The sequence below is a fragment of the Penicillium soppii genome (assembly GCF_028829465.1).
Source record: "Penicillium soppii strain IBT 18220 chromosome Unknown utg000002l, whole genome shotgun sequence".
In the NCBI taxonomy this organism is placed as follows: domain Eukaryota; kingdom Fungi; phylum Ascomycota; class Eurotiomycetes; order Eurotiales; family Aspergillaceae; genus Penicillium; species Penicillium soppii.
This window is the reverse complement of record NW_026643232.1, coordinates 1,122,927-1,150,841: the sequence shown is the minus strand read 5'-3', so window position 1 is coordinate 1,150,841 and position 27,915 is coordinate 1,122,927. Positions and strand designations below refer to the sequence as shown.

Below are 27,915 nucleotides of genomic sequence, written 5' to 3'. Positions count from 1 at the left end.
TTAAATATTTATTCTTACCATTGATTCGATCGTCTCGATCTCTTGTTTGCTCATATATATCACGTCTCCAACCCTCAAGTTCATCCGAGCCAGCGCAAGGAATCAATCTCTTTTCTATTTTAAAAATGAGCTCAACTTTAAAGTCTCTTCAAGGCCGCGTTGCAATCGTCACCGGCGGATCCCGCGGTATCGGAGCCGGAGTCGCCCTCGAACTGGCCAAGCGCGGCGCGAACGTGCTCATCACATACAACCAGTCCAGCACACAAGCGACATCAGTCATCAACCAGCTGAAAGAACTCGGCGTCGAAGCAGAAGGTGTGCAAGCCAGTGGCAGTGACCGTGATTCCCCTCGGCGAATCGTCGCTAAAGCCGTTGAAGCTTGGAGTCACATCGACATTATTATCAACAACGCCGGCGCCGGCGACGACTCCCTATTATGCGACCTAACATACGAGCTATGGGACAAGATCCTCGACTGCAATCTGCGGTTCCCAACATTCCTGGTCAAGGAAGCGGTACCGCACTTCGGGACGGCACCTCGTATCGTCAACATCTCCAGCGTCATTGCACGTATGGGAGGCTCGTACAGCACGGCATATTGCGCAACTAAGGCGGCATTGGAAGGAGTGACCAAAGTTTGGGCGCAGGAATTGGGACAGAAATATGGGGCTACTGTAAACTGCGTTAACCCTGGGCCGGTCAAGACGGATATGTGGTTACGAGACACCGAGCAAGAGGTTCTTGATGAGTGGGAGACGAAGATGAAAGAAATTCCTGCTGGGGCGAGGATCGCTGAGGTTGATGACATTGCGCAAATTGTTGCTTTCTTGTCTGAGGAGGGCAGTCGCTGGTCGACGGGAAGCACGGTGAATGCAAATGGAGGACTTTGTTTTGTTTAGACTCTAGCTGCTGCCTCTGTGTTAGTGCAATTCACCATCCTGACCCATTGCTGAGTTCATTTTCGTACTAGACGGAAATCTCCATGAATTAGTAGCAGATCCAATCTTTATAATCAACAATCATTAATCAATTTTCTGGACGACATACATCCTAATTGGACATAGAGGACTGTGGGGCGTCCTGCGCATTGGATATTGATGGTAGCTCCTCCCGAGGTCTGGCAGCTGGACAAACCCCCCGGGAAGGAACGAGGTTGGCTGTGCAGGAAAAAAGAGAGAAAGAAAGGGACGCGCTGATAAACACTGAGGCACTTGGGTCATGTGAGCTCATCAAATTTCTTTTGCCAATATTCGCGTCCGTTCCCTTGCTTCGCTCCGTTCTGGAACACCTGAGATGATTTACAAAAACTGAAAACAAAGATTTAAAGTAAAAACATACAACAGTAAAGATTCGCTGGTGGTCACACATCTAACTATTACTTGCCGGCGTGTGGCTTAAGTACGGCTGAGCGAACGGAAGCCCTGTTCTCCATACCCTGTGGTCATATGTACTAGACTTAGTATCAAAGATAATTATATAGGTCCTATGCATTTCAGAATAACAGAAAAGGACCAAGTGTGTTTCAAAAACAGCCCTGGGACCTTCGGGGCAATACACGGAGGTGCCAGGCCTTTGCAAAGAATTGCGGCAGCCTTTTAATGAATATCGAGAGAACCAGACACGTATTCTAGAAAGAGAGACCGAAAGAGAGAGACAAGAGACATGGGGAACCAGAGACTAGTGGGTAAACAGGGATGAACGGCCAAGACACATAAACTCAAGCATGGCTTGAAATAAAAGGCGTATGCTCAACTAGGCTGACCTAAGCGGATGTCTAATCGGACCAGAAGGATGAGGCTTGTATTTGCGAATAAAATTGACAATCAGATCCGCGGTACAAACCCAGTTTTAGGACGCAGAATAGTTTGCTGGGTCATGCTGGCAATGAGAATACCATTTTCATTCTTGCCCCTCACTAGAAGCCCTGGCATTGTTTGCAACAGAAGTTCGCTGTTCTGAGACATGCCAATTCTTTAGGGTGATTTGTGGCCTGAATATCCGCCGAGCAAAATCCAAAATGGTATAAGCACTTGCGTCTAGCAACTCGTACCCACTATGCTCCGCAGGGATGTATGCAAGACCTCGATCTATATAGAAAGCAAGAGCGGACAGCTCTTTAGCCTGACTTTCCAGCGGACCACGCACTCGAAATCGTTCGCTGGAAGAAGGAGTGCTTCGTTTGCCTTGCCCTGACCCATTCGCTGCACAAATGCAACACTGGAGCCGCCTTCGGCAACAAGGCCGAGAGAGGTGAAAGGAGTCATCAAATAAGCATCGGATACCGCGTAGATAAAGTCCGAGTGAGATATCAAGGCTGCAGAAAGTCCAATAACAGGCCCGTTCAGCGCAGTGACCAGGATCTTCGAATGGCTGTAGGGCGCTCTCGCCACATCAACGTTGTTGTTAACCAATTTGGGAAGCCAGTAATGGCGAGATAAAGTCTCCTCCATAGATGGGGGTCTCCCTTTGAGGTCAGCCCCTCTTGAATCTGCATCAGCATCTCTTCGCACCTTCCATCTTTTCGCGCCAAGGGGAAGAGAACTTACGCCGAGAAGAAGGGGCCTTCACCGATCAAGACAGTAACATAGACCTCTGGGTTTTCTTCGGCCTCTCGAAGCAAGTTTGCAAGGCGGTAATACAGACTCTGTGTCAAGGCGTTGAACTTTGTTGGGTTGTTCAGCGTGATGAGGGCAAAAATGCCGTTGATTTCAAGGCGAACAAGATCTTCGTCAGCCATGGTTGAATAGAGTTGCTCTGTTTGATGATTGAGAGCGAGAAGACTTTGATAGGCGTGCTTGTGAGATCTTCATTTATGGTTTATTATTGATTCTTTTAAGTTGTCTCTTCAGCAATCTACTTCAGCTGGAGTTCCCGCGGCTATTGAGTGGGTAAGTTCAGTGCCGCGGAAACGCCCTCTATCCCCACCTCAGCATGAGTAAAAGTCGCTTTTGAGCAAGCTCGAACTCGCTGAGCACTTGCCTGGGACCATAGCATGAAGTACATATCTGATTTTGTTCAGAACTTCTGCAGCTATAGCAACCTACATACCGTTTTGGTTCATATACATCGGTTATTACATCTGAATTTCGCCATGAGTCTCTGGATGTGGTGTCTAGAACTGATACTATGTTTGAGTCTCAAGAATTTACTTTCATGTGGTATGTAAGCTTCGAATTGCCTTTCCTGGCTCCTAGAAATTGATCCAGCAGAACGTGACTATCCTGCGAAGTTAAATCAGTCATTTTTATCCATGTGGAAATTATATCATGTACCATGTATGGTGGGCATTTACATATTGGAGATAATAATGAGACAAAGGGTATCAGACAGCAATGATCGGACAGCGATCATGATCCATGACATTGAACCAGCTTATTGTGTAGTCCATCCTCTCTTGTCGCATTTTCCACACCCGCTGAACAACATTGGCAGCGGCGATAAATGCGGAAATGGAAGTACGAAGCCCAGTAGAAGTAATCCAATCGAGTAGACTTCGCTGCAAATTCGGATCCAAGGCTTCGCATGCTGCAATGAAGGCGGGCCAAAGTAGAGAGGCTCTGTAATGTTCATCTGCCATGGCAGACTCCTCGCTTTTCTTGATAAAGTCAAGCACCTTTAGGACTGTGTCCTGAAGAATCAAAGCATTGATGTTGTGCATTCGTCGATAGTAAAACAGAATCAGACCCTGATGCACAGCTAAACTCAAGTAGTAGCCTGATCTTGCCTTCGCGTGTTCACGACCCGACGTCGACGAACTGGCTTCTTGAGTACCTGGAATTTCCATATCTCGCTTCCAAGAGAGAACCTGATACTCCAGAATCTTCGTCCTTTCGCTCAGGGTCATGACAATATCAAGGTCAGGGCTCGTATCGCGATGTAGCAGCTCTTGTTCATTTGCTAAACGGATGGTCTGGGATAAAAGACCCACCAAAGACTCTGGCAGGCCGTAAATCTCTTGGAAGAGGGAATCTTTCCAGACCCCCAGTACCTCCAAATGAATGTCATTATATCCAATATCGAGGGCCTTTTCCACAGATGCATTTAGATCAGATATCGCGCTATCATCTGCCACACGGAAACTTCGCAAGGAATGAAAGGCCGCTTCGTTAGAGACGAGCCTGGTGCTGGGTCGTGCAGGACATATATCCAGAAGAGCACAGCCACATGTGCTTTCGGCCATTATGCGTATATAAGTGTAGACGTGATGGAGAGTGCGAACTTTGAGGGATTGGTGAACTTTTGGTAGGCCTCTTTTCCGAATTAGGCATTCCGATTCTACCAAAAGATTCTGGGAATCGGTATAATTTCCACAGGTGATCTGATACACAGAATATTAGCATCAAAAGCCAGTGGCATGCCAGGAATTTGGGTCGATGGCACCTCGAGCATCACTGTTGATAATAAAGCCATTAGTAACTCCTTATATTTTACTCGCGTGTCCGAGGCTATCTCTTGTTGGATGCTAAGCTCGAGATGATGCCTGGAAATCTGCTTGTATTGCTTTCCGAGCTTGTCCCAATCTAAGGTAGTGTCGTTTTTCGAAGAAATATGGAGACAACTGGCAGCCAGGAGAGAATAGAACAAAGACAAGCCTGTGTTGCTAGCAGTTTGATGAAGTAAAAGTTCCGCATACACTTTCTCAGCTCTGGGGAGATGAATATTCTGCCAAGGACATTTTTTGCTGCCCTTGAGAGGGAACGAAAGCGAGACAATTTGATTTTTGAAATAACGCAAAAGCTGCGGTGCTCGTTCCGGAATGACGTGGGAAGCGGGTGGTACAAAAGGCGAAAACGGTAAGATTGGGGAGGGAATATTTCCCAGAGAAGGTGGATAAGAAGCACTGTCCTCTTGATAGTTACTGAAATGAACCAAGGTCCCGATTCCCGGATTGGAGCTTTCATTTGGCGAGGAAACCAAGGCATGATTATGAGAACTAGAGATAGAAGACTCCGGCGTCCAAAGATCAGGTCGTGCCTCATTAACCGGTGTTGCCTCTGGAGATTGCCATGGCACTGCTGGCTGCGGCTTTTGGGGCCTTGCTGGACGCGGGCTGGATTCCGTGAAGTCGTTTGGCGGGGCCTTATCTAGTGTGACATTAAAAACACCGAAGGGACCCTGAAACAAGCTCTCCGACGAGTCGGTATTTTGGGAACTGATTTCTCGATTCAATATTTCAAGGGCCTCATTCGCAGTCTGGCTTCGAAGACTTTTGACGGTCATTTGAGCCATTAATTTTTGTTCCTTCTCTGTCGTTCTTGTTACATGCAATTCCGCGCAAGGCTGGAAAGAAAACCTACGTGCGAATAACGGACGCCGAAACACACGTTCCTGAGGTTCCTCCTTCTGTTGCGATTCCGACTGTAAGTGAGCATACTGGATCCATTTCAGCTGACCTTGGTAACCAGGACAGGGCACATCTAGTGTGAGACACATCTGGCAACCGGGACGAGTCTCATCGCATTTCAAATGTCGAGATCGGCACGTGCCGCAGCCTGTGAAACTGCGAATGCGTGGTATCATGGTTCAGCCATTCGTCGTTGAGTGGCCTAAATGAGACGATGGTCAAGAGGGAAACCGGGAAGGTCCCAAAAGGGCAGGGCAGAACGATTAGTCATACGGGGGCAATTCCTGTCACTACCCTGGTTCCTAATGTATAGTACAACCAATGGTAATGAGAACTCTGTCATTTTAACTTACTGTTGTGATGAGAGCTATGCGGCACTTGTATCGACGAAATTCAGCATCCCCACTACCAACTCTCCTCGCAGTATTCCTGAGCGCGAAGAGCCAAATTCCCACCTTCTACTTAATGAATTTCCTGATAAAAGCTTACGGCGATAGCATCAAAGAGGCTTTCATGCTTCTGAGCTCAATCATTTATGGATAGTGGGCCAAACAATTTGACCAGCTAGCACACTTGATAAAGACCAATAACCGAATCAATACAATTGGATTGCTTACGATCAAGACCCATGGCGCTTGACCTAGTAGCATATCAATTTATACAAATACCCCCAAATTTCTATCTCACATTCATGAGATCATGCCAGCATTTTCGAGAACTCATCGCCAGAGACAGCTTCCTCCGCCAGTATCGCTCGTCGAATCTCCTCCTCCAGACTCGGGCCCTGAGGGCTCCACCCGAGCAACTGACGGGCGCGATCGCCTGATATTCGAGCATTTGTACCCCAAAGAACAGAACCGTGCGCAGTGAGCCGGTCTGCTGTCTCAGCATCGATTTCCCGGGTATGGGGCGACTTAATGAGTCCCTTCGAATAAGCAAAAGAGGACATCTTCTTCGCAATATCACGATACGGCTAATCGAAGAATGACAGCAGAGGTTAGCCAAGTGCTTTGTATGTCAGCATACGCTCTTAGTGGCCTACCATTCCTCCCGCCTCGGGGAAATAGATTCCGTTCTCATTCCACAGTGGTTGATCGGTCACACAGGAAGCCTTTGAGACCAGCGACACGATCAGACGCGTGATGTCTGAGATATGAACATGGCTCCAAGTGCTCAGGCCCCTCCCGACGTGGAGGCCTTGCCCATGCTTCAAAGTTGCCTTTGCTAAGTCCGGGATTTGGATGCTTCGTTGGTTGACAGGGCCCCTTCCCAAGCCGTAAATCATAGGCCCATATACAATCGCTGTCCGGACGGAAGGTTGACTGGTAGACAGGCTGGTAACAAGCTGGTCTACAACCCTTTTGGGGGAAGAGTTGATGATATCTCGGACTTCAGAAATTCCTGCTAGGTCGTTATAAACCTTAGAGCGGGCTTCGCCAAAGCTGTTATCCACGATCTCGGGCCCAGAAAGAAGACTAGCCCCGGAAATCTGAATCCAAACTAACTGATGTTAGACTTTAGTGTGTTGAGGATGCATTTCGGATTTGGTACCTGGGTTTTGTCGCTGCGTTTTCGAAAGACCGTCTACAATAGCTCTCGCACTAGGAATATGGTTGGAGCTAGCCAGATCTATTGTTCATAGTTAGTACAATCTAAATACCGCGCTCAATGTAAAAGTCTCGCGCAACTTACGGAGGACAACATCGGCCCGGGAGACCTCATTTTGAATTGCAGTAATAGAATCCAAGTCACCAATCAACGGGGTGATAGATGGGTATTTTTCAGTAATTCGTGCTGCACGAGACTCATTTCGCACTAAAGCCACAACTCTTGAAGCAAGTCGCGCTTTAATGATACCGTTGAGAACATCGCCGCCAATGTAGCCAGAAACACCTGTTCTTCAGAGCGCGTAAGTATAATTGTCCATGAACGCTCATTTGAGTGTTAAGTCTAGCGGGGCTCATACATGAAAATGCGAGTCATGTTTTCGGTAAGTTCTTCTCCAACGTTAAAACAGCTCAAGACAAAATCAATATAGAGAGAAGCACAACCAGAAAATGTTCGATCGAAAGAAACACGGATTCTTATACCAGTCCCTTATAATAGATTATGATATAGTGACTGGACATAAGTAATTATATCCCTTTGGCCCCACCTAGCTCGGCTGGGGTTGTAATTACTCATGTCCACTGACTGTAGGTTGCCGTCGAAACGGCTTCTCTTATGTAATCGGTATATCCTGCTTTTTTTTTCAAATTATGGATTGATAGTCCCCTATGATAGGTTAGGTAGATCATCATCGAGTCGGCTTCTCTTATGTAATCGCTATATCCTGCCTTTCCTAAATAAAGGATTGATAAGCCGAAGTCGAGTGGAGCCCAGAAAAGCGGATAGTACCCACCCACTCCAAAAGGAATCTTATACCCCCAATTTTGACGTAAACACATACACCTTGAAATACTATCTTGGAAAATTAATGAGGCAATGGGGGACCCGGAAGAGGAAGTTGGCTCCATTTGTCGGGGCTGAGGAGAAAATAAACCATGAATGATGTTGAAGAGCAATATATAAAGCGCGGAAATCTCGCATTGGTCAGGAATGTGATAGATACTCTGTACGCTCTTCTCTTTTATTAGCCTCCCTCAGCAACGTATAATTGACAACGATGTCGACCCCAAAATTCTCAACAAAATTTCCAACAACACCACGCCTTGGTCACTATGATGTGGTTATTGTCGGGGGTGCTACCAGTGGCTCGTCTATTGCCTGGCACTTACAAACCAATGCGGGCTTCCACGGCTCCATCCTCGTCGTTGAGCGTGACCCATCATTGCAGTTCTCTGCAACAAAAGCAAGCAACAATTGTATGCGGCAGCAGTTTGCTACCAAGATCAATGTGGAAATCGCCCAGTATGCTGCTGCATTTGTCAAGCGATATGGATCCAACTTTGGTTACGATCCGTGTGTGCCAGACGACCCGATTCGAAACTTCGGCTATCTTTACCTGTCTGATTCCCAGTCATTCACAGAGGTTCTCCAAAAGGACCAACAGCTCCAGGCTGGTTGTGGTGCAGGAACCGAAATTATCTCTGCGGAGGATGTCAAGCGGAAATATCCATTTTTCTTCACTGGTGACCTCGATGCTGGAAGCTTGAACACCAAAGATGAAGGGGCCTTCAATGCTATTGGTATGGTTGAATGGATGCGAAAGTCGGCGCAGGAAAGCGGCGTCGACTACATCAACAACGAAGTCGTCGAGATGGTTACAGACGGACCCCGAATTCAGAGTGTCAAGCTACGCAGTGGCGAGAGTATCTCAGTCAACACCGTCGTCAACGCTGCCGGTACTCGCGCTGCCCAAGTTTCAAGGCTGGCGGGCATCGAGTTACCAATTGAGGCTCGAAGACGCTATACTTATATCTTCTCAGTTGACGACCCACTGCCTCAAGATCTCCCTCTAACTATTGATCCTACGGGCGTCCATCTCCGGTCTTACGGATCAAAAGATTATCTCGTTGGTTGCCCACCAATTGGTCCTGACGTCGCGGTGGATGTCGATGATTTCAGTTTTGCGGAAAATGCTTGGGATGAGAAGGTCTTGCCAATCATTACTCGCCGAATTCCTCAGTTCAATACCGCACGGGTTACTGATTCCTGGATGGGCCATTACGAGTTCAACACGTTCGACCACAATGCCATCGTTGGAGCACACGATACTGTGAAAAACTTTCACTTTTGTGTCGGCTTTTCTGGGCATGGAAGTCAACAGGCACCGGCTTGTGGTCGCGCTGTGGCAGAGTTGATTGTGTACGGTGCGTTCAAAACCTTGGATCTCGGAGCTCTTTCGTATTCGCGGATTCCGGAGAACCGTCCTTTAACGGAGCGAGCGGTGATTTAGAGGTCATTCCGGGACCGAATGCGTTGCTAAACTTTTCGGTGCCTATAGAGATTTGGGGAATATTAGCGCTCACACGCTACACATCGCACAAAATGGTTCAATAAGTGGCTAGTATTGTTCACATCCAAATAATTCTCTGCTATACAACGCGAATTAAAAGCTCACTTCCCAGTATTTCATTCAATCATTCCGGTATGTAGGAGAGGATATATTTTGTGGAGGCATACGACTAATAGAGAACTATATCGAGGAAAAAGGAACAAGAAATTGATAACTTATAACATCAAATCCACTGCTCTAATACAATCTGGCATATTTGTATGATCAATGAACTATTCAATAACACTAGACCCTGTCTTGTCCAAGTCTCATTGCGAGTCCAATTTCCTTCAGCCGATACCGGTCCTCACAAATGTGCCACATAATATAGCCATTGATAAAATCCTTCCAAAGCTTCCCAACAACACCTTTTTCTTCAAATGCATGACTGACAACATGCATAGCCTCAACTGTTTCGCTGCAAATTTGCTTTAGTACATCATGAGGACTGCAACATGAGGTACGAGCTCTGTTCATGATATTTGTGTTCATCTCAGTTCCAACCACGGACTCCTTAAAGAACGATAGAATATCATTTACATCATCAATGATGTCAAGCATACATGCGATGAAGGGCACATAGGTCGGCAAGTGCCGATTTTCTTCTGCAAGGTGCTCAGGAAATATAAAATGGGCGTAAACTTCCCCAGCTCCGGTTTTGTCACGTACAAATTTGGATCCTCGTTGTCCAAACTTTGCTGGAACCTTCAGGCCTGCAGCAACATTTGATTCAACAGTATTCCCCAGCATGAAGTCGACTAGGCCTTTGGTGATGACCCCAGTTGAATATGAGCCATAGAAAGTTCCGGTTTCAGTAGCAACGAGCTCTAACCACATATTGAAAACAGTATCATCACACTTGAGAGCATGGAGTCCATTGCAGGCACCAGATGAAACTCTCTGAAGATCGGGCAGGATATGTTCAAGGTCCTGTTCTGCTTTATCGTCCACATAGAGAAGAAAAGTGGTGAAGAGTGCAATATATCGTTTCAACTGGTAACTAGCTTGAGGATACCACTTGTCTGCGGCGCTGGTAGATGCTGGCAAGAGCATCCAAATGCGGCTCAATTGGTGCTCCTGGAGATCCTGAGAAATGATCCACTCTTCGAGCTCTGCGTAAAGTTTTGTGTGAAATGGTCGGACTGCCTGCTGAAGGTCAAATCCAACATTATGTAACCAAGTTCGAAGAATTTCCTCTGTCTGCTTGTAGATACCTGTCATGTTTCTATTGATAGTCACCTTGAGCAGACAAAAGGCTCGATGAATAGAGAAACAACGTAGGACTCTGTTCAAATGTGAACAAGAAATATACTAGTAAGAGTGTTGTAGGGTAGGATAGAATAGTCTATATTCTGAAGAAAAAAATTTGAACTGGTAGGAATAGTGAAAATAAAGGTGTAGACAGGGAAGACTTGGTAGTTAATATCTTATTAACTATTTACCAATTCTCCTTACAAGCTTGGAACTATGACCATAATGTTACACTGCATTATTATTCCGAAGCATACTTATGCTCTGCAACCTTCTGTCATTATCCGTCATCATTCATCTGACCATCTGTCCAATTACTGGCTTAGGTATTTGATCAAGAGCGGAGTGGCAAGAAACATAAGCACCTCGACCATCTCCTTGAACTCTTCGAGTAATTACTGTGACTCCGTTTCATCCTAGATAGTGAGATTTTGTTTTAGCACGAGCATCGACCAGGACAATGCTTTTCGAATCTGACCTGGCCATTACTCCAACAGTAGAATAGATCCCTTGTGGGATTTAGTCCTTGTCGTCCGGTCTCTATTTCCGCTTTTTTCAACAACTGGACTCAATAATCACTGTCATCTAGGCTTTGTTGGTACCGCTAAAAAACACTCTAGGTCTTCCTATACATCAATATACCACGACGGATGATCATATGACCACACTGGGAGCCCCGGTCACGGACTCAAGCCAAGACAGCGTTGACCATCGAATGTGAAACTGCAATGAGCCAGATGAGATTCATTGTGGTATGGATGACTTTCGGCTGAAACGTTTGTCTCACGGGTCTGTATAAATTGTCTTGTAGCCTATTTATATATTGGCATATTATCATCGCTAGTGGTCTTCAATATGTATTTACCACCTCAGCTTTTCATATATGAAGGAATATTCCAAGCAAAGTTTGTTGGCTTGTTGCACAACGCGAAACAGAAATTGAGTGCATCTCGGATGGCACAGCAGAAGTCACCGAAGCCCAAGAGGACTCGGATTACGCCGGAATATCTAGCACCGGCAGGATTTTTGGTCGGAACAGCGCCCTAGCTTGAAGCACACCAAGGTCTGGTCTCATTTTACCACCCTTTGGGCTGGGTGAGCCGCTCGGGGGCATTCCCGAGTATTCCTTAAACACATACTTGGCCTGTGGAATATTTCACGGACAATTAATTCCAAGAGCGAGTTCGGGAAGAATGAGCAGGCGGGTTAATTCATTGGATACACGCACACTATTATATAGAGAGGTATCTGGAGCTCACTGCTAAGTAATGATAAAATAATGTCGACGTATACATATCTAATGGATACCATGCCAGTAATTGAATCCAGATACAATAAGAGAGCTCAACATGCGGTTTAATTTTGCGTCGCCATAGCTCATGTGATTGCAACAGAATGCTACAGGCATTTATATTATATTTTATACAATCCGGCTTGCAAATTTTTCCGCTGGCACAGCGGTCAGGGTACTTGAGTATCATAGGGGCTTGAATCTGTTGCGGTATTGAGCTATATTCTGAATTAACTGCTCGGGGCAGGAATTTGTTCTTGTTCTAATCAGCAGAACAAAGGGGACTGTTAGGCAATAATACAGTAAATCAGGCTCAGCAGCTAGATAAATTTAGCACCAGCGACCCTGGCTTGGATACGATTCATAACCTCATCAGGTGCCTCCAGGAAACTCGCTCCTATATTTCGTATCACCCCCTCTGCGCTGGGTGACCATACCTGAAATAACATGTGAGTGGCATTGGCCTTGATATCAGGCCAAATTGCTTCATCCTAATTGGATCCACCGACTCAATTCCATTACCACTTTTCTCGGGCATAATGTTATATGCCCACAGCAACCTAGCGATAACCATGCTAAGAGAATTCATAGTAAGGTACTTGCCTACACAAACTCTCCGCCCAAACCTAAAGGCGCTTAGTGGTAGATTGGCATTATGGATCTACCGCTCTGGACTAAATGAGTTGGCATCTTCAAACATATCATCATCATCATCATCAAGATCCAGCGACCAGTGCTTTGCAACAACAACAGAGGCTATCGGAATGTGATATCTCATGTATTCATCACCTTGCTCAGCCAGATGAAGAGCTCCCGCAGTAACTACCGGTCGCCATCGGAGCACTTCTTTCACAAATGCCATTGTGAAAGGTAGGTTGAACATGTCCTCAAAGGATGGGAGTCTATGTTGCCCAATAACTGTATCAAGCACGAGTCGGGCTCTCCGAACCGCATCGGGGTGGAGAGTATGGCAATGCACTTCAAGCCGCATCACTTGGAGGCGACAAAGAGGTGGTTCAAATGATGTTATATCAAGATCTCGATGTGAACGCCCAAGGTGGACTCTATAGCAACGCACTGCAAGCGGCATCATCCGGAGGTCACAAAGAGGTGGTCCAAACACTGTTAAATCAAGGTGCCGATGTGAGCACCCAGGGTAGAGTCTATGGCAATGCACTTCAAGCCGCGTCAAGCGAGGGTCACAGAGAGGTGGTTCAAATGCTACTAGATCGAGGTGCCGACGTGAACGCCGAGCGTTGATTTGATATCAATGCATGCTAAGGGGCCAAAATGGGCACAGAATAATGTTAAAGTCGAGCTCTCAAACTGCAATAGAAACAAGTTCTAACGCTTTCTCTACCCACTAAATACCAGTGCGGTTTCTGCTTCTTCATATACCAGACCGGAAGCACCTTTCAAGTCGGTAGATGATCTATACTAAATATATTCCAATCATATAAAATCTCATGATGTTTAATCTCCATGTGTGGAAAATGCAGTGAGGATAACGAGCTAGATGGAGTGTCATCCTACGACGAGCAATTTGCAAGTACCTCACCGGGGCCTTTTATGAATATCATACAATGGGCAATGAACTATGAAGAATGAAATATTAAATTGTGGACGGAGAGAGAAGGAGCGATCTATCCATCTATCTCATCCACTGGAGACTATCCCTATGTTCTTTTCCCAAAGTTTCATCATTGGGAATACATTCACTTCCATTGGTCTTCCCTGCATTCCTCATGAGTATCAAATATCAAGCTTGGCCGGTGTGCCAAATTGACGTTACGCAACTCACATCAGAGTACTGAACGAAGTATGTCCAGGAACATTATTCGTCCGGAAATAAAATCAATCAGCACTAGTGGTATTGCCGATAGGGTTTGGTTGACGATCCAATAATGTAGGTGGTGACCCCGATTTCCGAAAGTACTGTACAGTGGCGTTCGACATCGCCTTCCATGCCGGGATCATAGAGCACAGTACACCAGACTTAGAATCCAAGCAATATAGAGGATTGTAATGTCATCTAAGATTGGTTATAAGCTGACGCAAGGAGCTATCTAATGACTGGATATATCCACACGATCTGCGTCATGTAAGTTCTCTACTCTCCTGAGCATCAGTATAGCCCACGTAGTCATGAATGCTATCATATTATAAAAGAATAGTCCTTATTTTTTAAGAAAAAGAGGAAGACCCGCCGACCAGGCCACAAATTTACCTCAATAACAGGCTAGTTTGCTGTTCCAAAATGCGCGTCATTACATTGCAATCATGCTTGAGCAGTAGGTAATGATCACATATTTTCGTCACTCATCACCCGATCAACTTTCAGCTATCATCCAAGTATGGTTATGCACGGAGCATGGAAAATATACGATAGGCGTTCCAAATGCGATTGACCTATCTTCTGTTCAGTCTGATTATATCCGCTGCTAAAGACCCCAATAATGGAGTACTTTGCCCTATTTCCTATATATACTTAAGTCAGTCTACGTAAAACGTAGGTAAGTGCTATTGTCAGTCTGGCCTGGTCTGGCCTGGTCTAGCTTCCGAAGATAATGTGAACCTAATCTCTACTTGGCGATTGCTTTTCCGTTCGCATCGAACATTGTGTTAAGCTTATGACCTAGAGAGCTAAATTACTTAAACTTTAATTCGTTCTTCATTAACTTATAATGCGCATTTAGATTGCCCTCTCATTCAAATGTTGAAATTGTAACATATTGATCATAAATTCTTTTTAAAATCATCTTTCAATATGCAGTACAAAGCTCTGCTAACAATTCTCACTCTTACAAGCACTATGGCAAGCGTGACATCTGCGGGTGTGTTGCAGAAAAGATCCTGTTCACCTGGTGGCAGACAATTCTGCTGTTCTGTGGAAGAAGTCCCGGATAAAGAAATTCTGCCTAACCTGTATCTTTTTGTGTACGGTCTAGGGTGTAGTAAGTTGGATCATTTCTTGAATGCTAGGGTGTTGGTTACTTACCCCACATTCGCAGAGGAAATTTCTCTCACTGAAAGCTGCAACGCGGCTTCTTCTCAGCCTCACGGCATATGCTGCTCAGCTTCTAATACTCAAGTACGCTTTGCCCCTCTCGCATTTCTTCTTAGATGGCTAGCTAATGCAACTGAACAGACTGGCCCTCTTAATACCATTTTCTGCTACACTAATCACGCTTAATTGTTATAGTGGGAAATAGCGATAAGGGACCCAATATGAAGTGGGATCTCGTCTAGGTGTTGCCTGGAGTCCTAAGGCATTATAAAAGTGAACTAAAACCCTGTTGTCGTTAATGAAAATTGGAACAATCAACTATTACTATTCTTGACCCCGATTTCAATCATCCAGTAATACTGCCTATGCCTCCGCGATGGGGTAGTAAGATAAGTACGAACAGCAAGAACTAAAGAATCAGTGCATACTTGCCAATTTTATCACATGTAATAGGAAAGTTTACTTTTAAAGAAGTCCCATACGGCGATCACAGCGAACACGGTCGTATTTTCTTTATATTTCCCATGACTGCAGCGTCAAAAGAGGGTAACTAGGAACAGACTCTCGCCCGATATACCTGCAACTTCCGTGCTTTGCATAATATCTTCAGATTTAACTATGTACCTAAATGTAGAAGACTTTGCAAAGGCTAGATTTAGGAACCCCCTTGTTAATTTAGGTGGGTGAAAGCACATTTAACTTTTTTTTACCACAACCCATTTTATTTACACCCGCCCTTCAGTTTCGGGGTACTATGACATCAACACTGAGAAAGGTTAATGCGGAGATCAATGCGGAGTAGGTTAGGTGTATGATGACGGTACATAAGTTTCAGCACTCTCTAAGCTACCGCCTTTCTATATAATCACACCGCCTACTTGGACAGTCATACCGCTCAAAGATTTAGGCTTTTGGTTGGTCAAATTAGGCCAGCAGAACAGGCGTGCTGAAACTTATGGACCGTCACTGTAACTGATATGGTAAATTACGGAAGTACTTGTTCCGCATAGTACATGTCAACTGCGGAAAGTCTGCCGATGTAATTAAGGTCTGGAAAATTATCCCTATGATCCTCGCATGGAAGGCAATAACGGTCGCCACTGTACCCAGACTCTTCTAGGCTCCGTTACAGGATATTGCCATAAAATCTAGATAATACACATGACTTTAATTAGGCTCCTGCAAGAGCTCACTCCCCATTTTTATTTCCTGAACAAAAGGCCATGTATATGTATACCACTATAACAGATCTCATCGTCAACTTCTTTCACTTGTTTGGGATAAAGTCTATTCTGCAGTAGCTATCTCCAAGGTGGCCTGCCGCCAAAGCCTGTCGCTTATGAAGGAATTCATTGCAACTGGGTTTAGTGAAAGTCGAACCTCCCAGAATCCCCGACTTGGATAGCCCATTAAGCGAGCACTAGAGTCAGAACGTGGAGGTGTAATCCAGCTAAGTCCACCCGTTCTGTTATCCGGTACATCAAAGTCACAAGGGGAACCCAAACATGGGCCAAAATCCATATCATATACCCGTACGCGACGCAAGCTACTGACTGACAAGTCCCCAGGCTTGGCTGGAAGGTGCCAATCTTTACTCGCCATAATATGCGAAATAACATTCTGGACATAGTTGGGGTTGACAGACTGGAATGTTGTTTGGACTGATAGAGCAAGGTTGGTAAGAAGAGTAATGTCGTTTGGGTCAAATTCGTGCAAGTCACTAGTGTTTGAATCGAACACCAAAGGGTCTACCGCACCTAACTCGGTACCTTTAAAATCGTACGTGGCTGTAGGAGTGACAACTGCATTGCCCATATATGTACTTGGAATGTTGAGAATCCCACGAACATCAACCGCAAACAAGAGAGAAGAATTTCGGTCAGCCAATGAAGACCTATCCTTTTCTATCGATGTCGCACGAGACCGTGCACGCATTCCGCAAAGCCAGATCAAAGCTGTTACGACCTCATTGTTGGAAAAGCCTTGCCAGTTAGCATCATGTTCAGGGCTCGACGGATTAGTTCGGTGCGCCTGGTAATTTCCGGCATTAATGGTTGTAGTACAGGCTTCTCGAAGCCTTCTGATCTTTTCAGCGTCGAGGCAAAAGCGGCGGCTGATTGGGGCGCTAAGGTCAGAGCTTGGTGCTGCCTTCCAAATGTAGGACCCATAGACGTCGTACATGGCCAGGCGACTTTCATTTGTGCTCTGAAATATTCTCGTCCTGCTTTGCGCCTCACTTTCCGGAGAAGTCGACAATATTTCAGGCGGTTGGTCAGGATTGCGGCAGCATTCAGAAAGAGCCTGCATAAGTGATGATATTCCAAGCCCATCAATGGCAAAGTGATGGAAGGACAGACAGAGAATAATGCCATCGGCCATAAGATTCGCCTGTAGTCGTAAAAGCGGCTGCGGTTCGGAGGCAGGTATACAAAATGGGAGAGGTATATAGTGAGAATTGAAAAGATCATCGGATGATAAAGCACGGGTGTTCATATCAACATTATAGGGTGAGATACACTGCGCATGCTGCTTTATCTTGAGCATGGGTAGCTTGCTCAAATGGGATGGATCTGTCGGCTGCACCTCGAAGACATTCTTTGTGCCCTTTAATTGAAGGGATTGAACAAGGTTGCCTAATAAAAATGGAAGCAGAGTAATTAGGCGTTGGACACCTTTTTCCAATACTGATAATCCCAGGGTGGGATCTTGGCAGAGAAAACTAACAAAGAACGAGAAATGAACTGGCGCAGTTGAATGGTCTAATGGTGTCAGAACATATGGTTCAAAGAAATGTGACTGGAACATTTTTCTTTCAGGAGTATTAAATCTCGGGCAAAAGTCACTCAGATGAAACTTTTGCAAGAGACCATGTTTTGCAAGAGACCATGAACCCAGAACTGAAATTAGGAATGCTAAGATAAATAGGGTGCGGCCTTTCCCCTCTTTTATTCCTCATAGGGAATTATCCTGTACAATAGTCCCTATTAGAAGATGGGCGGCATCACGTGCTGCACAGGATGCCAGCGTCCTTGTTTATGCTTCGAGGCGTCTAAAGCGCAGGTTTTGATAACCCATGTCAAACAAACCTATTTACTAGGAGCCTAGAGATATCATATAAACCCGACTACTCGTACTCGCTCTAGTATAAGTTCAAAGCTTTATTAGGATATTGGAGGCTAATAAACGAAGGAATCCTAGGAGTAAAGGTTGGACTAGAAGATAGGTTAACAGGTTACACTATTATTTACTATTTAAATAGGAAGAGATCATTATAGCGAACTGTCACTTTAACGATGCAAGTCTTTTTCAATAGAATTATAGGGGCGGGGCGGTTTAGAAAAATAGAGTGCACATTATAAAACTACCATACTGCATTTTATTGATGTAGCTTACTCATTTCAGTTAACCTCTACTCTGACCTTACTCTGTGAGCGAATTAGGTCGATCATATGGCAATCAGATGATGCTTGATGAACTTATGTAATGATCTGTGGGCTGGTCAAAGTGTTCAGAGGCGTGCTCAATTTTGCTCTAAGACCAACAAGTGTCAAGACGTGGGCACTAAATGGGAAGGGGAAAGGTTTCGAGTGCCAGGCATTGTCCGGTACATATTAGGAAGTCCGATCCTGGCGGTGAACTAACCTTGCAACGGGCTTTACTTTTGATTTGCTTTGGCTTTATATGGAAGGGAAATGCAACAAGATCGAGGAGTGATCAGTCGAGGGATAGAAGATCTGATCACTTCGGGTACGTAGAGCGGACTGAGACTGTCACAAAAATACATTAATGCGCCATTACTATTGTCTTGAAAATCAGGATTGCGTATAAGCAGAGCTGAACTGACACAAGTACTTCGGTGCGTAATCTTAGAACGGTGACACCTCGCTTTGGATCGGCACTCAGATAACATGAGAGCTTCGGGAATCAGTATAGTTACACACACGAGAACAGAAGATAAGAGGTATTTAATCACCCGAAGCTTGCTACACAGTACTACAAGAACTCACATCAAAATAAGATCACTCGTCCCGAGCGGCCGAGTTGAAACAAAAGTGAAATTTCGCAATCTAAACAATGCAAAACAAGAATCAAATATGAAAGCGCACTATTTAAACACCACGCTCCTGGCACCACCGCTCCACCTCCCTAGCAAGCTTCTCCTTCTGATCCCGAACAAGTTCCATCATAGGCTCAACCTGTTTCCTGTGCGAGGCAATGAGGTCTTCGTTGCCTCTAACAGCGGTACCTTCTTTGGGCGCGAGATGCTCGTCATAGATCTTAACCATAAGCTCCATGACAGCTGAGAGCTGGTTGGGCAACCACTGCAAATATTCATTAGTGTCTTGAGTTCCAGATTGGCACTGTTGATATATTGACTTACAGTAACGATGGGGCTGCCACCGGTAGCGGTGGGGTGGGGGGTGCGACGAATGATGTATTCACGGGCAAAGAGCCAGTGGCGCCAGCGGAAGCTGCGGATGTGGTTGAGAGTTCGCAGGAAGAGGACTGCAGTCTCGGAGTCTGAGACGGCGTATTTCTGAACGCCGATTTCTTCGGACTTCTCCCGGATGTAGGTGAGGAACTCGCGGTGGGGAAGAGGGCGGTAGGCGCGGAATTCGTGGAGAATTTTGGTGAGGGGGGTTTCGGGCATGGGAATTTCGCAGAGATGATCAAGAAGGGGAATCTGAGGGTGTTAGTGGTGGTTTGCTTTAAAGGTTTGGGAGAAAACTGCTTACGATGCTGTCGTTGGCACCACTCTCGCCACGGAAGTGCAGGGGCTTGTTGTCTTCGCAGCCTTCATAAACTACACCGTTGGGGAACATGGACTGGTTGGTAATTCCGAAGATGAAGACGCGGAATGAGAGGTACTCCGATGGCTTGGAGTTGCCCCACATATCTATCATATTGTTAGTGGGTATTCTCTCAATTCTCCGATACTGGGCGGTATATGGGATAGTGATGGTGCAAATTCTGGTGGCTTACCTTCCATAGAAGCCTCGATCTTCTCCATCGACTTCAAGATCTCGCGGAATCCATCATTGATTTCCTGGCGAGAGCCATGCTGCTCAAGAGAGTCGACAACCTTCAAAGCACCGGCAATGAGAGGGCCAGTCTCCTTAACCATGTCAACATGGGTCAGGATAAAGCCAGCCTCGGAGCTCTTGGGGTCAAGACCCCTTTCGAAGGATCGGATCAGACGAAGGTTCGAGTACTCACTGAGACCCTTGGCAGGGTCGGCAACGGTATAGTTGAACAAAGCATAAGAAGCAGCATAAGACATGAAAGGCGGGAGGTTCAGACTGGAGTTGGTCAGCTATTTGTTGTAATGTGACAAGGTTATATACTTGACCAAGTAAGAGAAGAAGGATGAAGAAATGAAACTTACATTTCAGCACAGCGGTACATAGGACGGGCAATGGAGATAGGCAGCACATCACGACCAAGCCCATAGCCACCTTCGGGATCCTTGTTCCAGTGCTCCCAGCAAGGCTCGAGCAAGTAGGACGAGGCCAGGAAGGTATAGTCACGGAAGACAGCAGCGATAGTGAAGCGGTCATAAGTGCCATCGGCTAGGACCAGTTTCTCGACCTCGTGGGTGAGGTCAGTGAGCTCAGCCTCTACAGCCGGGCCAAGCTCATAGGTAGCCAGTAGGCCGGGGGTGCCATCAATCTTGACGACGGGGAGACGGTTCACAAGGGACAACAGGGCACTGAAGGCCTCTGGGAGCTCAGTGGGAGCAGTCTCATAAGGCAGGAAACCTGTCTTAGTGGTGATGGTGAAGGGGTCAAGAGAGTGGGAGAGAGCTGAGGGTTCATCATGGATGTGAGGGAACCGCTTCAGGGTAGCAGGGGAAGGGTACTGGACTTGGGTTCGGGTCATGATGAAGTGCAATGAAGGATGTATGAGTGAAAGGCAAAGACCCTTTGGTATATTATAGAATAAGCAATGAAGGGAAGTGAAGTATGGGCAGGTGCTACTATGTAGAGGTAGAAGTCAAAGGACAAAAGCCAAAGACTAAGTCAAGAACCAATAGAGTGGAAATATTGGGTAAAAAAAGCGTAGGAAGAAGTCAGAAGACTGTAAAAGATGAGAAGAGACTTGGATCTTGTGGGATTTGGGCGGGTGAGGAGCAGATTCTTATAATACTTTGAGGCCGGTAACAATTCCGGCCTCAAGTCCACCATTACGAAAGAGATAGAGATAGCGTGGAACGGGTGACGTCCGATGCTGCAGGAAGTAAATAGGCTCCATTCGTATCCTGAGCTCATTCTAGCACATTATATGGGCAGATTTGAGCAAAACACGATATTTTACCTTCCATCTTTCTTTCCAGATGAAGTATACAACTGCCCAGTGAGAGAGGGCAGACGGCGGTCACGGGGTGACGCTAGGCCTAATACAGCAGCGGCTCTAAAAGGCGGCTTATGTCCTTCGACTGGTATTTGTTGGAAATATACGGTGGAAGATGCTACACATGGTACTAAAAATGCTTATAACGAAGAGATTGACCATTTAGTGGCCATCTATTACGGATAAATGCCCAAAGGGTGTGTTCAAGTCATGATGTATGCTCTATACTCCATGTGTTGCCAAGACTGTATCTTGATGATCCCGCTTTCTGATTGGCTGATAAGCACATTTTTGACTTTCCTAGCGTTCGGAGGCCGGAATGCTACCGGCCTCCGATACTAACCGATCTCAGTTGGATTGGGTACGTTTGATATGGGGCTAACATTAGTACTACAGTAGGGATTCATGCTTGTTAGACGTTCTCCTCTTTTTCAGCTCAGCTGATCATTCAAACTGACCATAATTTACACATATTAAATAAATGAGCATCTGCTGTTGAGACAAAAAACCATTTCTTTACTTATTGACGATATGGATGGAAGCTGGAAAGCATAGGGATGAAATAATGTATCAAATGGAGTTCTCTCCGTTTAGATCGTAAAGTAATAGAGCAAATTTCTCAAAAATTGTCATACAAAATCACCTTCAGTCATATTAACCACAACTGTCTCCAAATTCTGATAGAAAAGCCCATGCAACTGCGGCAAAAAGTACTGCACAACATCTCCCGCAGTAGCCGTCAACGACTTCTTATTCCCCCAATAATGCCTAATCAACTCCCCAACCCACCCTGTAGTCGCGACCTCAGGACACCCATTCGCCTCAGCACAAGGCAAATCTTAATATCCTCGGATCTATCAAAGTCATACCGAAAATGATCCATTCGCCACTACACTTGGCACAGCTTGGATATCTTGTCTCATTGGGACAAGATTCCCACGCCTCGAACAGTTCGCGGGCACGAGGGCTTTCTTGAGCAATCATTAAGCCAGTGTTCAGCATCGTATCGCCGTTCCAATCGCGATTGTGCGGGTCATCTGAGTCGAGCGCTCGGGCGAGTAGAGTATCTGAGGTGATATCCCAGTAGCTGAATAGCCATTCCATGGCGAGATTCGGGTACAAGATCATGGCGTCTGCTTCTAGGAATACAACGTATTCGTAATGCTCCAGGGCTTTCTTTCTCGCGGTCACTTTTGTCCATGTTCCGAATTGTCAGATGGTCTTGGGATTTTGGACTAGTCGATAGTCGTAGCCGTGGATTATTGCTACAATTGTTAGTATAAGCTTGAAGCAAAGCATACAATGTGGGTAGAAACGTATCATACATGGAATGATTCAGTCTACCGCTTGTTTCTGGGTGGAGTTCGTTCACATTCAGCGGGACTTTGCTTGAAATACCCTTCGGTCCATCGCGGGATCGACTGTCGGCATCAAGAATGAGAATTATTTTCCCCAGAGGCTCAGTGAGCCTCAACAGTTTTGGAAGCCAAAATCAGTTCCCTGTGCAACCGAAAAAAAAATTGGTGTACGTGATGACCTGAATGTAAGAGTCGAACAGACTATGAACCGTTGGGGATGTTGAAGTCTTTTGAAAAGTCCATCCGGGGTGTTTACTACATCTGTCAGCGCTTATATAGGCTTTTGCTTTAAATTGGCTCTTACTGCGGTGTATGCTCAACCCTAGTGAGGATCCACGCGACCAAAGTATACCCTATTCCATATGGTAGCAACAAAGGAACAATAGGGATGAAGAAATTTCGGTAATTAGCTTTCTGGCAGCGACGGCGTAAGCGGGACAAACCTAGTATTTTGAATGATTTACATTCAGAATCAATAGGATCTTAGTATGGGGAAGTCAACAAACATGACATCATGTTGATGAGGTCCATCCCAGAATTACCTAGTTATTTCGTCTTAGGGCTTCATGCGAGATCTAGAAATATGAAACCATGGATAAACCTGGGCAGATAATACGGTAGAGAACTATGGGTAAGAGTCTTCATACACGAACTTGATTGTGCCTAATTCACATGATCTCGACATTGTTGAATCTTGAACGGTTCTTCTGGCATTGAATATAAAAATCTACATGTACTATATCCTACCCACCAAAACATTAAGACCTTGCAGTCGCTCTTGAATCAGATCCATATTATCTGACTCCTCCCGCAATGCGTGTTTGAGAGCATTGACTGCCACCTTTGTATCTTCAGATACAGTTTCCCCAGACTGCATTTTCTTCTCAGCCAACTTGATACCCTCTTTCGCATTCCGCAATTGCGACCAATACGCGGCAGTTCTGTTTGGATAGCCAGTCTCTGCAAGTGGCATGTCCCACTCATGAGGCGTCATCTCAACAATATCCAACCACTTGGCCATGTGCGGCCACCGCCGCTCCTCCAGACCAGGGAAATGGACAAGCAAATCTCCTTTCTTGCCTTCATACGCCCAGTCCCATTCATAGGTATTGATCCATGGTCTGGGCAGATAAGCGACTCCATCAGCATATCCCCGTCCGTTTGGTCCCCCAGTTGTCTTGTTAAGAACCCGCCTCATGCCTTCTTGGTCGGCGGATCGACCAAGGTCAATGCTGGGGAGATATAATGGGTATCCCATGGTCTCGGTAAGAAAGCTAATCGTCCACGGGTGGACATGCAGGAACATTATTCCTGTGTTGAGGCCGTTTTGGTCCTGGGCTGCCACCAAGTGGATATCTTTGAGATCGGACGGGGGAAGAAAGACTTCCACGGGAATATCGTTGTTCAAGATTATAGAATCTGCATCCACCCACCTGGTCCAGTTAGTGGAGTTCCTTCAGACAAGGGCACAATACATACATCAACCATTCCATCCTCTCGCCCGCTGGCTTGGCCAGCTCGTTGATCACCAAGGATATGAGATAACTCGGTTTATTCCAAAATCCAACTGAAATATCCTCTCGCAGGACATGCATAGGGTATCCCCATCTTTTTCCGTGGCGTGCATGGCTCTGCAATGCTCTCTCGTACATATGGTTCGTTTCTCCATAGAGCATGGATACTTTGGCGATTCGCTGCAGCTTGTTGCTGGGTGGGTAGTCTGGCTCTGGATGAGAGAAGATTTGGTAGGATTTCAAGGTGACCCAAACGAAACATATCACTGATAACACTATCAGGATATTGTGTAAGGGCCGCTGCTTGAAGGTCATCGGGTGTGGTATCATGGCCAGCATCACCGTGTAGGTGCTGGTCTTTTCATCGTACGTGAGGGTATGGAGAGAAAAGGTTTCTCGGCAGTTGAACAGCTAAGATATTTTCTGATTTAGAGTTAATAAGGTTGGTGTTGTATGAATTCATACTTCCGCATTGGGAATGTTGCCGTTTTCGGAATATCAACCACAACACATTTAGTTGCCAGCCAACCAGATTCAATTCACGGATTCGAAAATAGAAAACATCAAGTCTGCATTTGTTAATGTGTTTAGAGATCCTGTCGTCGCGTGTTTCATCTACAATCCATCCTACATTGATCTGCTATATATATTTGACCCCACTTTAGAGTCCAAATTCATATAAGAATGCCTGTTTCGTTTTGGAGACTTGGAATACCTAAAAATTTTGCATATTTGCAATGATATAGCACAATTCTGAGGTTTTCGAACAGGAACATCACTTATAGTAGTAGAGAGTTAGGTGAATTCAAGTTATAGTACAGATCGGGTATATAATACACCTCATTTCGGAATATTTGTACAACAACGCATGCATAATCAAACAAGTTAAACTCCTGGCACCCATGCATCGCCGACCGGCTCGTCGTAACCATTCCCGGTAGATTCTAGGCGAACTCAGACAAATGCGGAACAGACCGCGCAGAAAGACACAGCGCGACCCCATGCTCTATATGTTGCCTCATGACCCCGGACTCGTTTTCTGGCCGGCTGTGCTTGGATCACCGGTCGTGCTGTGTACGGTTTGGAGCTTGAGGTACTCCTGCTCGAGGGCCTTTTGCATTTCGAACTCGGCCTGGCGCTCTAGTCGGATACGCTGCTTCTCCATGTCTCGTTCGACGCCTTTGTGCATAGCCTGTAGGACGCAAAGTCAGTAAAATCCAACAGAACAGAATTGAAGTCGTGTCATACCGCCCTGTCTGCTTCTTGCGCCCAGTGGACGAACCAGACGATGCCCATTGTGCCGAGGCCGGTGGCTGCCAATGTGAATTTCGATGCGCGAGACATGGCAGGAGAGGAAATATCACGTCTCAGCACAAATCTTCAGCAAATAATGGCCACAAACAAAGATTGAATAGACGTTGAAAACGAGTCGGGGATTATCAGTTTATCGATCGGGCGGTGGGGATGGCAGAACCCCCACCGCTCTGGGGGGCGATGCGTGGCTCCGATCGACCTGGACTCGGAGCTCCAGACTAGCCGTTAAATCGTCCCTGTCAGCCTCATTTCTCCTCTTTCCTTTTCCTACAGCTGAGAGGTCTCCAGAAAATATGGTGGGTGATATCTCTTGGAATTGGTGGCTAGCTGCTAACGGTCAACAACAGTCGGCTCAGAACTCCGCGGGCATTCAGACCCTCCTCGATGTAGGTGTTAGTTGTATCCTGAGCGTGGGGAGATATTTACCATGAATTTGCTAGGCCGAGAGAGAGGCTCAAAAGATTGTGCAGCAAGGTATGATTGATCTACTTGCACCCTCGTCGTTGTCGTTATAAATAGGTACTAATACGTCACACCACGTTCAGCCAGAGAATGTACGCTATTCGGACCCAATCATTATTCGCTGGTTGAACTAATTTCGCAACGATGCAGACCGCACCAAGCGCATAAGAGACGCCAAGTCAGAGGCTCAGAAAGAAATCGAGGATTACAAGAAGCAGAAGGAAGAGGAGTACAAGAAGTTCGAGGGCGAGGTGAGACACAACTGCAAGGTCATTGCAAGCATGAATGCGGTGCTAATTATCGGTTCTGCTAGCACTCGAGCGGGTACAAGGTCGCCGAAGGCGAATCCAACAAGGAAGCCGATGTCAAGCTCCAGGAAATCAAGGAAGCTGGCAAGTCGCACGGCGACAAGGTGGTGGACGAGCTGATCCGTGTGACGACCGACGTGAAGCCCGAGGTGCCTGAGAAGATTAAGGCATAATTTAGATATTCCAGTACATCTTTTCTTTGCTTGCGGGATGATGCGCTTGCGTGCTGTTCATCGATATCCATTTTACGGACAATATCAATTCTTTTTGCTTCATCGAACCTCTTGGTGCTATAGGGTGCATTCCCTATACTTTTGTGGAATATTCTGCTTCCTGGTTTTATTGTTCCTCCGGCTATTGCTTGAAGCTGGCCGTGTTTCTCAAGGCTACTTATCACACTGAATGATTCCAGCCTCTCTGCTCATCACATCCATACTTGGCACAACCAATTATAGGCTTTCATATTCGGCTTATTCAAAAGATCCTTCGAAACAGATCACACTAACATACCGCTGGAACTAGATCGAGTTCATCTGCGCAAATCGGAGTCGCATGCTGATCCAACTTTCTCTCTGATCAGGCGCCAATATTCTGGAGATAAGTAGAACCCCAGAAACCCCGAGTCATTGAAGTCATGTTGTACTGTGGCACTGTTGGTTGGTACGTACACCTTGCCGCGCCACTTGGAACACTAGTTTGAGCTTGACTACTTCTCTTGTTGTAGTAAGAGAATGTCTGCCTTGCGTGCCATTAGAGGTACAGAGACGCCGATTTCTCCGATTATCAATAACCATTACATCCGTTCTTTCTCGCTTATATATCGTCTAGATTACCTCGGTATATTCGAAGCTATCACCGACATGTTAGCCCCAATGCAGAGGGAACTTCTGCGTCTCACGGTGCATACGCTGCTCCGTCGGCGTAATTATCCTCAGCCCGTGTTCGAACCCCCTAAGCCCTGTCAAGCATGTTACATGTCGAGATTCAAGGGGTAACCAAGCATCAAACAAAATTTTAGCATCCGAGACCATAGTCCCACCGAAAAATCAAATCTCTGTAAAGATATTGTTCCCCGTTCACTGTGCCAACCAGCCAGCCGACCAAGAGACAAGACTTAGGCTGGCTGGTCCAAGTGTTTGTGCGACAGGGTCTCCGCCACAGCAGCCGACTGAGCTGATCTGCTATACAGCCCCTATGTGTAACCCAACAAAGCGCGAATATCCACGTCGAGATATGTGAATCTTAGCCTGACCTGTCTCACTGACCCTGAAGACGATGCGATTTGACAGAACCGAGAAAATTCGACCACAGTGCACGAGCGCAAGAGCCACCACCCTTTGCCGTCTCTTCGTCCCTAGTCTTGGCCACCGGAACATGTGAGTCATGGATTATGTCCCCAATCTACAAGCAAATGAATGACAGTGAACCATTGACATCGCACTAGAGTGCCCCTAAGGCTGCAGCACTCCCGTTAGTGCTCTGCACAAGCCATGGCCTACACACTATCCCTGGCCCCGTCCCTTCAGACCACACATCATACCCTAGGTGGAGTATATGAACCAAAGGATAATACAAATGTCCGGTATTTACGATACAAGGCCTAGACCGATGATGGTTCGAATCTTTGTTTCGCAGATCAAAGTGAAACCCTAAGGCAGTCAGGCAGTAAGGCCAGTATAACAATCTAAATCTGAACCGCGATTTTCTCGGTTACTGCA

The 27,915-nt window shown here is 46.0% G+C and overlaps 16 protein-coding genes across 16 annotated transcripts; 4 read left to right on the top strand and 12 right to left on the bottom strand.

Moving 5' to 3' along the window:
• Nucleotides 1-125: 125 nt before the first annotated feature.
• N7529_001772 (SDR family NAD(P)-dependent oxidoreductase) lies at nt 126-899 on the top strand (the record flags this gene model as incomplete). Its single annotated transcript, XM_057237303.1, has 1 exon — nt 126-899. One exon carries the CDS (start codon nt 126-128, stop codon nt 897-899), a length of 774 nt encoding a protein of 257 aa, XP_057101990.1.
• A 1,188-nt stretch (nt 900-2,087) lies between these two features.
• Nucleotides 2,088-2,737, bottom strand: N7529_001771 (enoyl-CoA hydratase/isomerase family protein; the record flags this gene model as incomplete). The annotated part of the gene is made up of 2 exons (XM_057237302.1): nt 2,088-2,481; nt 2,547-2,737. 2 exons carry the CDS (start codon nt 2,735-2,737, stop codon nt 2,088-2,090), a joined length of 585 nt encoding a protein of 194 aa, XP_057101989.1.
• A 585-nt stretch (nt 2,738-3,322) lies between these two features.
• N7529_001770 (Zn(II)2Cys6 transcription factor) lies at nt 3,323-4,180 on the bottom strand (the record flags this gene model as incomplete). Its single annotated transcript, XM_057237301.1, has 1 exon — nt 3,323-4,180. One exon carries the CDS (start codon nt 4,178-4,180, stop codon nt 3,323-3,325), a length of 858 nt encoding a protein of 285 aa, XP_057101988.1.
• A 95-nt stretch (nt 4,181-4,275) lies between these two features.
• On the bottom strand, nt 4,276-5,520 carry N7529_001769 (Zn(II)2Cys6 transcription factor domain-containing protein; the record flags this gene model as incomplete). The annotated part of the gene is made up of 1 exon (XM_057237300.1): nt 4,276-5,520. The coding sequence occupies one exon, from the start codon at nt 5,518-5,520 to the stop codon at nt 4,276-4,278; it is 1,245 nt and encodes a 414-aa protein (XP_057101987.1).
• A 521-nt stretch (nt 5,521-6,041) lies between these two features.
• On the bottom strand, nt 6,042-6,293 carry N7529_001768 (NAD(P)-binding protein; the record flags this gene model as incomplete). Its single annotated transcript, XM_057237299.1, has 1 exon — nt 6,042-6,293. One exon carries the CDS (start codon nt 6,291-6,293, stop codon nt 6,042-6,044), a length of 252 nt encoding a protein of 83 aa, XP_057101986.1.
• Nucleotides 6,294-6,374: 81 nt separating this feature from the next.
• Nucleotides 6,375-7,327, bottom strand: N7529_001767 (NAD-dependent epimerase/dehydratase family protein; the record flags this gene model as incomplete). Its single annotated transcript, XM_057237298.1, has 4 exons — nt 6,375-6,844; nt 6,896-6,973; nt 7,037-7,242; nt 7,311-7,327. 4 exons carry the CDS (start codon nt 7,325-7,327, stop codon nt 6,375-6,377), a joined length of 771 nt encoding a protein of 256 aa, XP_057101985.1.
• A 682-nt stretch (nt 7,328-8,009) lies between these two features.
• N7529_001766 (NAD(P)/FAD-dependent oxidoreductase) lies at nt 8,010-9,242 on the top strand (the record flags this gene model as incomplete). The annotated part of the gene is made up of 1 exon (XM_057237297.1): nt 8,010-9,242. One exon carries the CDS (start codon nt 8,010-8,012, stop codon nt 9,240-9,242), a length of 1,233 nt encoding a protein of 410 aa, XP_057101984.1.
• A 345-nt stretch (nt 9,243-9,587) lies between these two features.
• On the bottom strand, nt 9,588-10,562 carry N7529_001765 (isoprenoid synthase domain-containing protein; the record flags this gene model as incomplete). The annotated part of the gene is made up of 1 exon (XM_057237296.1): nt 9,588-10,562. One exon carries the CDS (start codon nt 10,560-10,562, stop codon nt 9,588-9,590), a length of 975 nt encoding a protein of 324 aa, XP_057101983.1.
• Nucleotides 10,563-12,544: 1,982 nt separating this feature from the next.
• Nucleotides 12,545-12,745, bottom strand: N7529_001764 (cytochrome P450; the record flags this gene model as incomplete). Its single annotated transcript, XM_057237295.1, has 1 exon — nt 12,545-12,745. The coding sequence occupies one exon, from the start codon at nt 12,743-12,745 to the stop codon at nt 12,545-12,547; it is 201 nt and encodes a 66-aa protein (XP_057101982.1).
• A 161-nt stretch (nt 12,746-12,906) lies between these two features.
• N7529_001763 (ankyrin repeat domain-containing protein) lies at nt 12,907-13,143 on the top strand (the record flags this gene model as incomplete). The annotated part of the gene is made up of 1 exon (XM_057237294.1): nt 12,907-13,143. The coding sequence occupies one exon, from the start codon at nt 12,907-12,909 to the stop codon at nt 13,141-13,143; it is 237 nt and encodes a 78-aa protein (XP_057101981.1).
• A 3,034-nt stretch (nt 13,144-16,177) lies between these two features.
• Nucleotides 16,178-17,434, bottom strand: N7529_001762 (transferase family-domain-containing protein; the record flags this gene model as incomplete). Its single annotated transcript, XM_057237293.1, has 1 exon — nt 16,178-17,434. One exon carries the CDS (start codon nt 17,432-17,434, stop codon nt 16,178-16,180), a length of 1,257 nt encoding a protein of 418 aa, XP_057101980.1.
• A 1,565-nt stretch (nt 17,435-18,999) lies between these two features.
• On the bottom strand, nt 19,000-20,770 carry N7529_001761 (indoleamine 2,3-dioxygenase family protein; the record flags this gene model as incomplete). Its single annotated transcript, XM_057237292.1, has 5 exons — nt 19,000-19,212; nt 19,272-19,574; nt 19,627-19,787; nt 19,874-20,190; nt 20,277-20,770. The coding sequence occupies 5 exons, from the start codon at nt 20,768-20,770 to the stop codon at nt 19,000-19,002; spliced, it is 1,488 nt and encodes a 495-aa protein (XP_057101979.1).
• Nucleotides 20,771-21,870: 1,100 nt separating this feature from the next.
• On the bottom strand, nt 21,871-22,345 carry N7529_001760 (uncharacterized protein; the record flags this gene model as incomplete). The annotated part of the gene is made up of 2 exons (XM_057237291.1): nt 21,871-22,079; nt 22,111-22,345. The coding sequence occupies 2 exons, from the start codon at nt 22,343-22,345 to the stop codon at nt 21,871-21,873; spliced, it is 444 nt and encodes a 147-aa protein (XP_057101978.1).
• Nucleotides 22,346-23,335: 990 nt separating this feature from the next.
• N7529_001759 (glycosyltransferase family 34 protein) lies at nt 23,336-24,428 on the bottom strand (the record flags this gene model as incomplete). Its single annotated transcript, XM_057237290.1, has 2 exons — nt 23,336-24,032; nt 24,079-24,428. 2 exons carry the CDS (start codon nt 24,426-24,428, stop codon nt 23,336-23,338), a joined length of 1,047 nt encoding a protein of 348 aa, XP_057101977.1.
• Nucleotides 24,429-25,131: 703 nt separating this feature from the next.
• N7529_001758 (protein PET117) lies at nt 25,132-25,457 on the bottom strand (the record flags this gene model as incomplete). Its single annotated transcript, XM_057237289.1, has 2 exons — nt 25,132-25,305; nt 25,362-25,457. The coding sequence occupies 2 exons, from the start codon at nt 25,455-25,457 to the stop codon at nt 25,132-25,134; spliced, it is 270 nt and encodes an 89-aa protein (XP_057101976.1).
• Nucleotides 25,458-25,720: 263 nt separating this feature from the next.
• Nucleotides 25,721-26,370, top strand: N7529_001757 (uncharacterized protein; the record flags this gene model as incomplete). Its single annotated transcript, XM_057237288.1, has 5 exons — nt 25,721-25,723; nt 25,775-25,813; nt 25,868-25,901; nt 26,040-26,140; nt 26,203-26,370. The coding sequence occupies 5 exons, from the start codon at nt 25,721-25,723 to the stop codon at nt 26,368-26,370; spliced, it is 345 nt and encodes a 114-aa protein (XP_057101975.1).
• Nucleotides 26,371-27,915: the final 1,545 nt, after the last annotated feature.